Below are 16,102 nucleotides of genomic sequence, written 5' to 3'. Positions count from 1 at the left end.
TTTGTAGTCCTATTTATAATATTGTAATGTAAGAAAAGATCAACATCAAAATTCATACACACCTATTTTAAAATAGTAAGTTTATTTTAACAATTCAGATATGCACTCACATTCGGGTATCCACTTTCATTTGACGGGGCGTTTGGATCCCTTCATTTTAAAGGAATTGGAATTCACTCAATAAAGTAACTTATTTAGTTTGGAATTTGGCATTCCACCACTTTCCAAAGTTCAGATATAAGCCTATCTCAAATTCATAAGGTGGGAGATAGGAAATGATTTTATACATGATTAGAATTTGTTTCTAATCTGTAACTTACATGACACTCTTCGTTCTACTCCTCTATAATAAAAATGTAGCACATAAATATCTAAGACATCTTACTAATAATAGTATACAAATATATTTTGTATAAAAGTGAATTAGCTTAATTGATATATGCCTAAATTACTATTATTAGAATGGAATTCAATTCCAGTGATCCAAACGGGGCGTGAAGGAAAACCCAGCAACAAACGGTAATTAGGCTAGCGTTATCCCTAGTCAGATGCCTGTGGTCTGTGGAAGTCCTTTTTAATTAGCTATGTCGTAATCTATGGCTACATGAATGTCTTCGACATCAGTCTATAATAAGCTTAAATACTCTTTATGTTATTATATTATTCGAGCACTATACAATGATGAATCGTTTATATAATCACTATGTACATGATTCGCATTCAATTTACTTTATAAAACCAAGTGTGACAAGTGGAGCCACATGTTCCAGCACGCCATGTTCCCCAACTCAAATCATGACAGTGTTGGACAGGCTGACCAACATCGGCCTCGAGCTACACATCTCCGACATCCGTCGCACCGGCAAGAAGACCCTCTCGCGGCGTTCGAGTTGGCCAACATCAACGTGTCGTTCGCGATCGGCATCGACACGTCGTTCGTGTTTTGGTTTCCATCACCGTGTTCCTAGTCCTAGCCCACATCCTCACCGAGTTTAAGCTCCTGACCACGGACCTCAACCAAATGGTCGTGTCCGCCGCGATGGTCAACGACGTCGCTGCCTGGATCCTTCTGTGGTCGCCATCACCCTCTCCGGCTTCGACTCGCCCATCGTCTCATTGTGGGTGCTGCTCACCATGGCTGACATCGTTGTGGTCTCATTGATCCTCTGCCTGGTGTTAGCCTGGATGGTGCGCCGCTCCCTCGAGGGTGAGCCGGTCAAGGAGGTCTACATCGACGCCACCCTCGCCATCGTCCGTTGCCAGATTTGAATGGGAAGGGGAGATGAGGAGTCGGCGATAGCGTGACATTTTTGTTTTTTTGTGATTGATGATTGATGATGAGGTTGAATGATCCAATTAAGATTGATTTTTAGATTTGAGTAAGAGAAATGAGAGGTGAGATGAATCTAGGTGCAGTTTATTTGGTGCATTTAGTAGAGGTGTAAACTGTGATGGATATTTGGTTGGGTGGCTCTAGCAATGTTTGAAGTGGTGGGTTTTATAAAGATTTATAGTGATATAAATATAGATATACATGGTTGATGATTAATGATGAGGTAGAATGATTCAAATAAGATTGGTCGTTAGATAAGAGAAAGGAGAAGTTTAAACTGATCTCATTTCTTGATTTCAAAAGTATGATCGATTTGAGATGAATCTAAGCGTAGTTTGTTTGGTTCATTTAGAAGAACTGTAGATTGTGATGGACATTTGGTTGGATGACTCTAGCAATGTTTGAAGTTGTGGTTTTTATAGGGGTACAAATAACGGAATTGAAATTAACAGTAGCATTTCTTGCAAAAATGCCACCAGAATACCAGATGAGAAAAAAATGTCCCATTCAACATTGATTTGGAAATGAACATGCAAATATCGGTTCTCAATACCAGACAAGACCGTAATTCTGGAAACTTGAGTGTTCAGGAAGAGAAAGCATACTGGCCTGAGAAGACATGGCTGTCCGAAATAACCCACGCATCGCGGCTAAACAAGCTGGCTGTTAGGGAAAAAAGCTAGGTGACTACAGTTAATCAATTTCAAAGATATTGACTCCGATTTACCGTATAACACCTCAGCTGAAAGAGCAAACATGGTATGAAAAGCACAAGCAGGGCAACATATTAAGACAGGAGTTAATACTACATACGAAGAAGTACCACCAAAGGGGGCACTCTCTCATACGAATTACCATCACAGAAGCACTAGTTTTCTCAGAGTTGAGGCGAGGCGTCCTCTTATTTAGGCGAATACTACATTACGGCATCACTGATCTACGAGGCCATGTGTAGTTCAAGCTTCCTTGCTAGCTCTTCCTTTGCTGCGCCAACGACCCTGTCCTTGACGTCGCCCTCCCTCATGAACAGGAATGTTGGCATGGCCTCTACGCTGAATTGCTCAGCAATGGTCTGCTCAGAAAATAGATATCAGAACACAGACAATGCAATTAACAAGTATAATATATCATGACAATCTGCAAAGAGAGTTAGAAAGTTCGACGACCTTCATTTCATCCACATCAACTTTCAGGAAAACAACATTTGGGGACTTCTTGGCCATATCAGCAAAAATTGGAGCCATGGCGCGGCACGGAGGACACCATGTTGCAGTGAAGTCAATCACCACCTATTATTACACCGAAAAGTATATAAGCTCGCGTAGAGCAGAAACATGTGAAATGCGTTGAAAAATAAGCCTATCTGATCATGCATTATAAATCGTGATGATTTTGTCACATCAAAATTACAAAAACAACAAAATCCTCAACAGCACACCAACTCAAACAATATCACCGTTTACGGTCTAGTTAACATGCTTGGTTTTAGCATACAAATCGTAGTGATGCCCCTTTGCACTCAATATTAACGAGTGTAGACAATTCAACTGGAACAGTATTTTGGCATTACAAAAACAGGGGATGATATGCCATAGGAGCATCCATTCATCAAAATAGGTGACAACAAAAGTATTCTCTGCACATTAGAAAATTAAAGAGCAGGTAAAATAATTGTTTTATAGCCAAACTAATCGGTATTTTTGCTGATGTAGAGAAGAGAAGGGAGGATAGAAAGGAGAGCTTGGCTCTCATGCAAGCAACAAGCTGGCACAGGAGCCTACGTAGTAGTTGGCCTAAATAGCAAGTGTATGTGAGAATGAATATGGAATAGAATGTGGAAATGGTTAAAAAAAGTATCACATAATAATAAAAAAACTTTTGTAGATAAAAAGAAGCAGCTATTGCATAGCTAGGCTTATAATTTGACTTGTGGCCAAACATTTGGCTCTATGATTAGGCCTGCTCTAAAAATACCAATCTGAACTTCTAGAGCAACCCAACAAAGACTTCCGATCCCAAGGGTGTTGGGACTTAGGATAGGCACACTACACATAATAAAGCTGCAGCAGTTGCAAAAGGAGATATGCCACCGGCAAATCAACCATACTACATTACACTATATGTAATATTAAAGGAGTAAAATCTCTTTCCACACATTTTTCCGTCTGTCGCTACAATCTTGCGTGTCTAACTCTGCCTCTCTACTAACGTATGAGGAGTTTGAAACAGAGATGATGTGTTGCTACCTACTGTGTACTGTCCCTTTTTCCTTTACATATATAGTCCGAATTCCGAAAGGCCAAAACCATAGTCACAAGAAACGGGTATAGTGGTAGCGACCCTCGACCCGGAAACGTCGTCCCCGACCCAGGTACGCAGGGTCATTTTCGTTCCCACCGTGTAAAAACCTCTCATAAGTAGCGTACCACGTTCCTTGAACCCGTTCCTCGACCCTATCGACCCGGAAACTTTGTGACTATGGACAAAACGTGAAGGGCTAGCACTAGCAGTCAATGGGAGTGTCCGGATGCACTTTAACAAAATATTAAAATACTGCCAATGTAGCCAGAAGCCAAACACTCCCAATGTGCCCCACGCACATGGAGGGTAAGGAGTAACCACCAGTACAGCACGCAAATAGGCCAGCCATCAACCGCTGAATGCCATTTTTATAAATTTTATTATGTGCACACACGGTAAAGAGTTGAAGACTAATGGGTTATGTTTCATATTTGTATACCCATTTGAACTATAGCATGCAGTGTTTCTTTTATGTTTTTGTTTGCCGAAGTGCGGTCACAAGATAAATTGGAACACATAATGTGATCATTGGATAAAGCTTTTTTACAGTCCATATGAGTTGGAGCAACACACGTGCAATCATGGTACAAAATGCAATTCTATCTAAGACAAATTGAAATGTAAGACGAGAACAGTAAATAAATCTTAGAAGAAGTCGTTACAATACGCTCCACAACCTATTCTACTAACATGCACCCCTCTCTGAGGCCCAATATTGTTGCTCGTAGAAGCGAGGCTCCGAATTAAATTAAAGAGAAGCTCTAGACTAAATTAATTTGGAGCATAATAAATATCAAGGCGTTTGTTTCCTGTCCTTTTTAATATATAAAACAGATCTAATGCTAGCGGCTTAAACAGAAGTAAGATTTAGAGAAGAAATAACCGAGACATGTCTTATGTCTCCACTTTTACAGAGATTGCACCGAACCTAGGACCTTTGGCTCAGTGGAAACTAGAAAGGCTTCTCACCACTGCGCCACACATGATGTTAAAGAACTAACATTTTTTATCCTTGCTTTTCCACCTCCTCCTAGCTACCGGACAGTGGAGAGTTTCAACTGTCTTGTTTTTTTACTTCTCAAACTGCATTTAGTATATCTCGTATGTGACATGTACTCATTAAGGCTAAAACAACTCGTATCAATTGATAAGGAGTCCGATTCCAAGACATACCGGGTCACGCCTTATGTATCTCGTATATATGATTAGGACTCATGAATATACAAGCTAAAAAAGAACTCGCGTCTGTAGAGTCCGAATCTGTTCTAATATATATTGGGTTCTATTGCAACGCACGAGCATGTTTCCCAATAAAACAAATGATTTTTAGTTAAAAAGAACGAATCACTAGGCTGAAACTGAAGGGGTGTTTGGTTCCCAAGTTTAGTTTGTATCACATCAAATGTTTAAATATCAATTATGAGTATTAAAAATAGACATAATTAGGTTTAGTAAGTTTGTCTCGCCTTTTAATCTTCATATGTGTAATTAGTTTTGTAATTATACTATATTTAATACTGTATTCCCATAATTATCATTCAAACATTTGATTTGACAGGTAAACTTTAGTTGGGTGGAACCAAACACCCCCTGTGACCAACCTTCAATGCAGCGCTACACACATTTTATCACGACTGGATTCCACAAAGGATGTTACATTTTTCAAATCTGCTGCTAAACTCCTAGATATCAGTTGTGATCATATTTCACCTACCGGCAGAATTCTGAAGTCTCGAGATAAACATAAACCCTTTCAATAATTATAAAAATTCCCTAACGCACCAACAAAAGGGGGCGCTTCCCATTTCCCAAATCATGCCAACTAACCGGAAATCCCAATTCGACTTGATTAAAAACAGACTCAAGGCACTCAGCGTCAAGCCCACAAGTATTCCAAAGTGCAAACGAAAACATATTATATACCAGGTAATATCAATCATACCAAACGGTTCGAAATTCTACAAATCGGCACAGACCAATACAATCCATACAGGCAAACCAACACACCATCTATCCGGCAGATTCTAAGATGAGCGTAGGCATGGACTGATCTCTCCAAATTTCTCGCACGTGAGCACCGTACCCTTTGAGCACCAGATACGTTGCCAATACAAGGACAGAGAAACAAACCAGCTTCTTGGCGCTGTTGGCCTCCTCGATCTGGATGCTCCACTCCTCCAGGCTGTGGATCGCGATCACCGTCCCCTCTGTCGGCGTCACCGGTGTTGCCGCCGCCGCTGCCGCCTCCGAAGCCGCCATCTACGTCTCCCGCGCGCACGCTACCGCTAGGTGAGGAACTGAGGACTGAGGGGGAGCGGAGTAGCGGACACACTGGACGCGGACACGGAACACGGATCTGACTTTCTCTCTCCTCCCCGAGACGCGCTCCGGTAGATATTTGCCGTTCGAGGGGAATCGAATTTATCCCATGGGACCACATTACGAATATGCCCTAGCGCCCACGGAAAATTACGATCAGGGGCTCCGGCGCAGCGAGTCTGAACCTGCCCAACTGGCAACGGCCCTGTTCCCATAGTCTCATGCTCAAAATAATAAAATAAAAAATATTTATCGTCCCCTATTCAGTAGCCTAATTGTAATTTTATATTAAAAAAATGATTTTCGTTTGCTGCTGAATTTGATGTCCGTCGGATGGGTATCAAATAAAATTTTAAAAACAAAATCACTAAAAACAAAGGAGAAGACCAAACTGCCCCATATCTTTTAACTCCGGTCCCTGGCTCGTCCGGCCCATTAGACTCACACGCACGTGCCTCTGAATGACGGAGTGAACTTTAGCCGGAAAAAATCAAATATTTCTAAGGAACAATTGGATCTATACCATTAAAAGATCCAAACTTTAGATATATACCATGGACCCCACGTGTCATTGACTCATGTGGACCCACATGTAAGTGAGATAGTAATGGTATGGATCCAAAGTGGTGATCTTTTAATGGTATGGATCTAAATTTCCCTATTTCTAAATGCGATTGGATTCTGGAAAATATTTAGCGATATTTAGATCTCTAAATAAATTTGTTAAAAATAGTATTATAAATATTAATAATTTCTTATATATAGCCAAAGTTTAAAAATTAAATTAGAACGACGCTTAGGACATGTTTAAGAGTAGTGAATTGAAGAGGCTAAACTCTTCTTACTATTTAAAACTAAATAGTAAAAAAATTAGTTGTTTCAATTCCCTTCTGTCAAACAATCCTTGGAGGGACAGGAGAGTGCATGGTTTATGATTTGCAACAATTTTTTGCTTTTATTTTTCTCCAGCATACTTATATGTTTTTCCAATTTGTTAAGCTTTTTTTTACTTTTGTTTTTCTCTATCTTACGTAATTATGTGTGTCAGGGACCATAATTAGGGGTATCCTCAAGACTCATAATTCTCAGCTGGTAACCTCCATCAGCATGAAGCTGCAAAGGCCTGATGGGTGCGATTAAGTCAGGGATCAGTCCATTCGAGCGACTCGATCATGCCTCGCCCGAGCCTAGCCTCGGACAGGGGCAGCCGACCCCGGAGGATTTCCGTCTCGCCCGAGGCCCCCCTCCAACGGCGGACACATCTCCGGCTCGCCCGAGGCCCTGCCTTCGCTAAGAAGCAACCCTGACTAAATCGCCACACCGACCGACCGAATCGCAGGAGCATTTAACGCAAAGGTGGCCTGACACCTTTATCCTGACGCACGCCCCCCCGACAGAGCCGAAGTGACCGTCGTCACTTCGCCGCTCCACTGACCGGCCTGTCAAAAGGACAGCGCCGCCTGCGCCACTCCGACTGCAGTGCCACTTGACAGAGTGAGACTGACAGGCAGTCAGGCCCTGCCAAAGGCACCATAGGAAGCTCCGCTCCGCCCGACCCAGGGCTCGGACTCGGGCTAAGTCCCGGAAGACGGCGAACTCCGCTCCGCCCGACCCAGGGCTCGGACTCGGGCTAAGTCCCGGAAGACGGCGAACTCCGCTCCGCCCGACCTAGGGCTCGGACTCGGGCTAAGTCCCGGAAGACGGCGAACTCCGCTCCGCCCGACCCAGGCCTCGGACTCGGGCTAAGTCCCGGAAGACGGCGAACTCCGCTCCGCCCGACCCAGGGCTCGGACTCGGGCTAAGTCCCGGAAGACGACGAACTCCGCTCCGCCCGACCCCAGGGCTCAGACTCGGGCTCAGCCCCAGAAGACGACGAACTCCGCTTCGCCCGACCCCAGGGCTCGGACTCCGCCCTGACCTCTGCCGAACGACCTCCGCCTCGCCCGACTCAGGGGCTCGGACTCGGCCTCGGCCACGGAAGACAGACTCGACCTCGACTTCGGAGGAGCCTCCACGTCGCCCAACCTAGGGCGCAGGCCAGCCACGTCAACAGGAAGCGCCATCATCACCCTACCCCGAGCTGACTCGGGCCGCAGAGAACAAGACCGGAGTCCCATCTGGCTAGCTCCGCCAGATAGGCAATGATGGCGCCCCGCATGCTCTGTGACGACGGCGGCTCTCAGCTCTCTTACGGAAACAGGAGGACGTCAGCAAGGACTCAACCGCTCCGACAGCTGTCCCTCCGCCAGACTCTGTCGCTCCTCCGACGGCCACGACATCACACCAGCTGGGTGCCAAGATCTCTCCGAATGCCACGTCGGCATGTACTTAGGGCGCTAGCTCTCCCCCGCTAGACACGTAGCACTCTGCTACACCCCCATTGTACACCTGGATCCTCTCCTTACGCCTATAAAAGGAAGGACCAGGGCCCTCTTAGAGAGGGTTGGCCGCGCGGGGACGAGGACGGGACAGGCGCTCTCTTGGGGCCGCTCGCTTCCCTCTCCCGCGTGGACGCTTGTAACCCCCTACTGCAAGCGCACCCGACCTGGGCGCGAGACGAACACGAAGGCCGCGGGATTTCCACCTCTCTCACGCCCATCTCCGGCCGCCTCACTTCCCCCCTTCGCGCTCGGCCTCGCGTCGACCCATCTGGGCTGGGGCACGTGGCGACATTCACTCGTCGGCTTAGGGACCCCCCGGTCTCGAAACGCTGACAGTTGGCGCGCCAGGTAGGGGCCTGCTGCGTGTTGACGAACAGCTTCCCGTCAAGCTCCAGATGGGCAGTCTCCAGCAACCTCTCCGACCCGGGACGGTGCTCCGTTTCGGGAGTCTTGAGTTCATGTCCTTCGACGGCAGCTACGACATGATACTCCTTCCACCGCCGTGCGACAACGACGATGGCGGCCGACAGCCCGCCCGCCGGCGGCGGAATCGACGACGTCTCCCCCGCATGGTGGAAGAACAACATTCGAGCTCGTCTCGTCCTCTCCCCGCCAAAGGAGGAGGAGGCGGGGCAACCAAGGCCAAGCGGGAGGCTGCGCCTCATCGGCTGTCGAGCGAGTCGACGTCCCCAGCGCTCCAACGGGGGGCGCGTCGGGCGTCGACCTCGCGTTTGTCGGGGACCATAATTAGGGGTACCCTCAAGACGCCTAATTCTCAGCTGGTAACCCCCATCAGCATAAAGCTGCAGAGGCCTGATGGGTGCGATTAAGTCAGGGATCAGTCCATACGAGCGACTCGATCATGCCTCGCCCGAGCCTAGCCTCGGACAAGGGCAGCCGACCCCGAGGGATTTCCGTCTCGCCCGAGGCCCCCTTTAACGGCGGACATATCTCCGGCTCGCCCGAGGCCTTGCCTTCGCTGAGAAGCAACCCTGACTAAATCGCCGCACCGACTGACCGAGTCGCAGGAGCATTTAACGCAAAGGTGGCCTGACACCTTTATCCTGACGCGTGCCCCCCGGCAGAGCCGAAGTGACCGCCGTCACTTCGCCGCTCCACTGACCGGTCTGACAGAAGGACAGCGCCGCCTGCGCCACTCCGACTGCAGTGCCACTTGACAGAGTGAGACTGACAGGCAGTCAGGCCTTGCCGAAGGCGCCATAGGAAACTCCGCTCCGCCCGACCTAGGGCTCGGACTCGGGCTAAGCCCCGGAAGACGGCGAACTCTGCTCCGCCCGACCCAGGGCTCGGACTCGGGCTAAGCCCCGGAAGACGACGAACTCCGCTCCGCCCGACCCAGGGCTCGGACTCGGGCTAGGCCACGGAAGACGGCGAACTCCGCTCCGCCCGACCCAGGGCTCGGACTCGGGCTAAGCCCCGGAAGACGGCGAACTCCGCTCCGCCCGACCCAGGGCTCGGACTCAGGCTAAGCCCCGGATGACGGCGAACTCCGCTCCGCCCGACCCAGGGCTCGGACTCGGGCTAGGCCCCGAAAGACGGCGAACTCCGCTCCGCCCGACCCAGGGCTCGGACTCGGGCTACGCCCCGGAAGACGGCGAACTCCGCTCCGCCCGACCCAGGGCTCGGACTCGGGCTCAGCCCCAGAAGACGATGAACTCCGCTCCGCCCGACCCAGGGCTCGGACTCGGGCTAAGCCCCAGAAGACGGCGAACTCTGCTCCGCCCGACCCAGGGCTCGGACTCGGGCTAGGCCCCGGAAGACGGCGAACTCCGCTCCGCCCGACCCAGGGCTCGGACTCGGGCTCAGCCCCAGAAGACGACGAACTCCGCTTCGCCCGACCCCAGGGCTCGGACTCCGCCCTGGCCTCTGCTGAACAACCTCCGCCTTGCCCGACCCAGGGGCTTGGGCTCGGCCTCGGCCATGGAAGACAGACTCGACCTCGGCTTCGGAGGAGCCTCCACGTCGCCCGACCTAGGGCACAGGCCCGCCACGTCAACAGGAAGAGCCATCATCACCCTACCCCGAGCCGACTCGGGCCGCAGAAAACAAGACCGGTGTCCCATCTGGCTAGCTCCGCCAGATAGGCAATGATGGCGCCCCGCTAGCCCTGTGACGACGGCGGCTCTCAGCTCCCTTACGGAAGCAGGGGGACGTCAGCAAGGACTCAACCGCTCCGACAGCTGTCTCACCGCCAGGCTCCGTTGCTCCTCCGACAGCCACGACATCACGCCAGCAGGGTGCCAAGATCTCTCCGGCTGCCACATTGGCATGTACTTAGGGCGCTAGCTCTCCCTCCGCTAGACACGTAGCACTCTGCTACAACCCCATTGTACACCTGGATCCTCTCCTTACGCCTATAAAAGGAAGGACCAGGGCCTTCTTAGAGAAGGTTGGCCGCGCGGGGACGAGGGCGGGACAGGCGCTCTCTTGGGGCTGCTCGCTTCCCTCACCCGCGTGGACGCTTGTAACCCCCTACTGCAAGCGCACCCGACCTGGGCGCGGGACGAACACGAAGGCCGCGGGATTTCCACCTCTCTCACGCCCGTCTCCGGCCGCCTCGCTTTCCCCCCTTCGCGCTCGCCCACGCGCTCGACCCATCTGGGCTGGGGCACGCGGCACACTCACTCGTCGTCTTAGGGACCCCCGGTCTCGAAACGCCGACAGTTGGCGCGCCAGGTAGGGGCCTGCTGCGTGCTGACGAACAACTTCCCGTCAAGCTCCAGATGGGCAGTCTCCAGCAACCTCTCCGGCCCGGGACGGTGCTCCGTTTCGGGAGTCTTGAGTTCATGTCCTTCGACGGCAGCTACGACATGATACTCCTTCCACCGCCGCGCGACAACGACAATGGCGGCCGACAACCCGCCCGCCGGCGGCGGAATCGACGACATCTTCCCCGCATGGTGGAAGAACAACATTCGAGCTCGCCCCGTCCTCTCCCCCGCCAACGGAGGAGGAGGCGGGGCAACCAAGGCCAAGCAGGAGGCCGCGCTTCGTCGGCCGTCGAGCGAATCGACGTCCCCAGCGCCCCAACGGAAGGCACGCCGGGCGTCGACCTCGCGTTCGAGACGAAGGCAAGCGCCGTCCCCCCGCGACACACCGATCCCGAGCAAGAAGACGACGCCAGCGCGCTCGCGGAAAGCTTGCAGGACGTCGCCCTCGTACCTGAGACGACGGTGCAACCAGTCCCCGACGTGACTATGTCGCTCCTCGTCGACCAAAAGGTACTGACTGATTCCCATCTTACGTCATTTCGACTCGGCCTCAACCCGCCTAACGACCTTGCTTTGGCGGGCGCTCTCGTTGAGGCGAGTGCCACCCCACTGGGGTTTCGTATGCGGTCGCCTTGGGACCGATTGACGAACATCTCGACCTACGGGCCCTCTGGGTCCGAGGAAGATGACGATCCCAGCATCTGTTGGGATTTCTCTAGATTTGGCAACCCCAGTGCCATGCGGGACTTCATGACCGCATGTGACTACTGCCTCTCCGACTGTTCCGACGGTAGCCGCAGCCTTGACGACGAGGACTGCGGCCCAAGCCGCGAATGTTTCCACGTCAAGCTAGGGGATCCCTCCGAAGGCAACCATCTTGGCATGCCGGAGGACGGTGATCTTCCTAGGCCGGTGCCTCGCGCCGACATCCCGCGGGAGCTAGCTGTGGTCCCCGTTCCGGCGGGGGGTCACGACCCACAGCTCGAGCAAGTCCGCGGGGCGCAGGCCAGGCTCGACGAGGGAGCAGGAGCGCTTGAGACGATCCGCCGGGACATCGGGCAGGTATGGGCGGGCCAACCCTCGGCCGGAGAAATACGCCACCTGCCCCAGGGTTTCCAGCACCGCGTCGCCAACGACGTCAGGGTCAGACCGCCACCCGCATCCAGTGGGGTCGGTCAGAACCTGGCAGCCGCAGCGATGCTCCTCCGCGCGATGCCGGAGCCATCAACCACCGAGGGTCGGCGAATCCAGGGAGAGCTCAAGAATCTCCTGGAAGGCGCTGCGGTCCGACGGGCCGAGAGCTCTGCCTCCCGAAGGCAGGGATACCCCTCAGAACCTCACGCCGCGACTTCCCGATTCATGCGGGAAGCCTCGATCTACACCGGGCGCACGCGCAACACCGCGCCTGCGGCCCCGGGCCACCTCGGCAACGAGCACCATCGTCGCGACCGTCGGGCCCACCTCGATGAGAGGGTGCACCGAGGCTACCACCCCAGGCGTGGGGGACGCTATGACAGCGGGGAGGATCGGAGTCCCTCGCCCGAACCACCCGGTCCGCAGGCCTTCAGTCGGGCCATCCGACGGGCGCCGTTCCCGACCCGGTTCCGACCCCCGACTACTATCACAAAGTACTCGGGGGAAACGAGACCGGAACTGTGGCTCGCAGACTACCGCCTGGCCTGCCAACTGGGTGGAACGAACGACGACAACCTCATCATCCGCAACCTCCCCCTGTTCCTCTCCGACACTGCTCGCGCCTGGTTGGAGCACCTGCCTCCGGGGCAGATCTCCAACTGGGATGACTTGGTCCAAGCCTTCGCCGGCAATTTCCAGGGCACGTACGTGCGCCCCGGGAATTCCTGGGACCTCCGGAGCTGCCGGCAACAGCCGGGAGAGTCACTCCGGGACTACATCCGGCGATTCTCGAAGCAGCGCACCGAGCTGCCCAACATCACCGACTCGGATGTCATCGGCGCGTTCCTTGCCGGCACCACCTGCCGTGACCTGGTGAGTAAGTTGGGTCGCAAGACCCTGTAACACCCTGAATTTGGGGGTATAAAATTTCTTTGCTCATATTCACAAATTCAGGTGTTACTTCCCTTTTCTCATCCTTCCCCAATCTTCTCTTTCTCATTTCTATAGGAGAAAAGTGGTTATTTTATTTGTAATTATAGTCTATTAGCTCAAACTCCAAGGGAGTATGAATTGTTGCATCATGTTGAACCCTAGATTTCACTTTTGTTTGGTGCATAATTCTTGGAAAGTCTAATTTGAATTTGTGGCTTATTTGGATTTGAATCAAATAGAGAAAATAAAAAGAAAAGGGAAAACAAATTCCAGAATAAAAGAAAAAGGAAAGAAGCCCACTCCCCCGCCCCCCTCAGTCTTTCGGCCCAGCTAGGCCCATCCCGCGCGCGCGCCTCTTCCCCCCCCGCTCTCTCTGCCCTGGCGGGCCCGCCCGTCAGCGCGGCTGTAACACCCTGAATTTGGGGGTATAAAATTTCTTTGCTCATATTCACAAATTCAGGTGTTACTTCCTTTTCTCATCCTTCCTAATTCTTTTCTCTCTCATTTCTATAGGAGCTAAGTGCTTATTTTACTTGTAATTATAGTCTATTATGTTAAACCCTAAGGGAGTATGAATTGTTGCATCATGTTGAACCCTAGATTTCACTTTTGTTGGTGCATAATTCTCAAAAAGTCTAATTTGGATTTGGGGCTCATTTGAATTTGAATCAAATAGGATAAGTAAAAAGAAAAGGGAAAAACAATTCAGAATAAAAGAAAAAGGCAAAGAGGCCCAACCCAGCCGCCCCCTCGGCCTTTCGGCCCAGCCGGCCCATTCCCGCGCGCGCGCCTCCCCCCCCCTTCTCTCTCTGCGCAGCGGGCCCGGCCTGTCGGCGCTGCCGCTTCCCCGCGCGCGCCCGCTCCCTCGCTCTCTCTCTGCCCGTGGGCCCAACCCGTCAGCCCCGCTTCTCTCGCGCCCGCACCCGCTTTCTTCTCTCTCTCTGCGTTGCGGGCCCGGCTTGTCAGCCCCGTCGTCCCCGCGTAACCGCCGCCGAGCTGCTCGCGCCCGCCTTCCCCGCGCCCACGTCGCGCGTGGGACTCGCCCCACCTCGGCCTCGGCCACTTGTGCCCCGAGCCCCACTCGCCCTCACCCTCTCCCCCCATTTGCGCCCTAGTAGACCCTCTTTCCCCCTCGCTGCGCGCACGCAGAGCGCCGCCGCCATAACCCCGCCGTCCCGAGCTCGGTTCCTCGTCGCCGTTGGAGCTCCGCCGCGCCCTTAGCCCCGGTGAGCTCCGCCCCGACGTCCGCAACCCGGAACGCGCCCCAATTCCCTCTCCCCCTCCCTATTTCTCTCTGCCCGCGCTCACCCGTCGTCCGCCGTGCAGCCGCCACCGTCGACCCGGGTCCCCGTCGCGTCTCTGTCGCCGCCGAGGAGTCCCCGGAGCCCGCCTTGAGGTAAGGGACCTCTCCCGCCCCTATCGCCCTTTGTTTTACTCTCTGTTGCGTTTGATTGCTCGCCGGAGTAGAGTAACCCCGCCGACGAGCCGCCCCGCCGTGAACCGCCCCCCTCCGGTGCCTCTGCCCCGACCCAGACCCCACCAATGGAGTCCCCGTGCCCTCCCCGACCTCCCCGACCACTCGGATTGCCCCAGAGCCCCGCCAGTCGTCCGTGCCCCTCGTCTCCGGCGAGCCCTCCGCCGCGGGGACGAGCGCCGCCGCCCCAGCTAGCCGTAGGGAAGACCCAGGCCGCCCATCCGATCTCCGCCGTTCAACCCAGATCGGGCGGCCCTGATTCAACTCGCCCGGACCTAATCCTGGCCGTCCGCCAGCGATCCAGCGGCCCAGACCCACTACCCCCTCGCCCCATCTCTCTGCCCGCTAGGCCCCACTTGTCAGTTCGCCCGCGCGCGCTGCCCGCCCGGTCCCGCCTGCCAGTCGCCCGCGCCCGCGCTGTCCGCCCGGCCCCGCCTGTCAGCCCCGCGCCCGCGCTGTCCGCCCGGCCCCGCCTGTCAGCCGCTCACGCCGCCGCGCGCCCGCCCGCAGGATCTAATCCTAGCCGTCGATCTGAGATCCAACGGCTGTAGACGCCCGATACCCCTTCGCCCGCACATTTTCTTAAAGAGCCCCCTGTTTTCTGGAAATTGCGCCCGCCGTCCCTGGTTTCTCGCAGTTAAGTCCCTGGCCCTTCTATTTAATTCAAAATAAGTCCTTAGGGTATAATTTTAACCCCTAAACTTGTAAAATTCATAACTTTGTCATATGAACTCCAAATTAGGTGCTTCAAATTGCAAAATGTTCATAATATTATTATCTATCTGTTTATGCAATGTTTCCCTGCTGTTTCCATGTGCTAATTAATAGCTAATCACTAGGATAGGATTAAGACCATTGAAACCTTATTTAAGATAATTGGAAATGAGTAGACTTTAATAAAAGTTGGATTACTTAAGTTTATGGACTTAAACACTTAAGTTTAGGAACTTAAACCAGATAATTATTTAATCCCACCATTGACTTAGACCTGATTAGTAGATAGTGAATCACCTTGTGTAGTCCTCTACCCCAGACCTAGGGAACACTAGAGTGCCTATCCCTTTTCTGTTATGAACTTGTGACCCCTCTCTGCTGCATATGTTTGGTATATTGTTTTTGTTTGTTATTTTCCCAAGTGCATAGTGTGAATGATTGCTTTGCGTAGACAACGAGCAGTCTGTGTTTCCCGAGGCAGTTGCAGAGGAAGTCCCTGAGCAGCAGTTTGGTGAAGGCAAGTGTCCTCTGTCCCATTATGTCCTATTCATTTATAATTTACTACCCCGCATTACTTACTTGAAACCTAAGGATTGACTAGCTTCGCACTTTACTTTGTCCTTGATGACCTTATGGGCTATTATGGTTAGCACTTTGCTATTGCTTTAACATAATCAATGAACATGATGTGGCTATTTATGATACTGTTATCCTGTTGATGTTGATGATCTTGTGATACTCTAGGGGGCTCAGGCTGTTTCCTGAGTACCTCTCCGTAAGG

At 52.4% G+C, this 16,102-nt stretch overlaps 1 protein-coding gene across 1 annotated transcript; it reads right to left on the bottom strand.

Moving 5' to 3' along the window:
- Positions 1–2,108: 2,108 nt before the first annotated feature.
- On the bottom strand, positions 2,109–5,893 carry LOC606450 (thioredoxin h1 protein). The gene is given in 3 exon segments (NM_001112318.1): positions 2,109–2,405; positions 2,500–2,622; positions 5,765–5,893. Coding segments are annotated over 3 exon segments (387 nt in total). The 3' UTR covers positions 2,109–2,270.
- Between the last annotated feature and the right edge of the window lie 10,209 nt (positions 5,894–16,102).

The sequence above is a fragment of the Zea mays genome, chromosome 6, assembly GCF_902167145.1.
Source record: "Zea mays cultivar B73 chromosome 6, Zm-B73-REFERENCE-NAM-5.0, whole genome shotgun sequence".
NCBI lineage: Eukaryota > Viridiplantae > Streptophyta > Magnoliopsida > Poales > Poaceae > Zea > Zea mays.
Note: the sequence above shows the minus strand (reverse complement) of the source record. Positions and strands in the feature narration are given on the sequence as shown.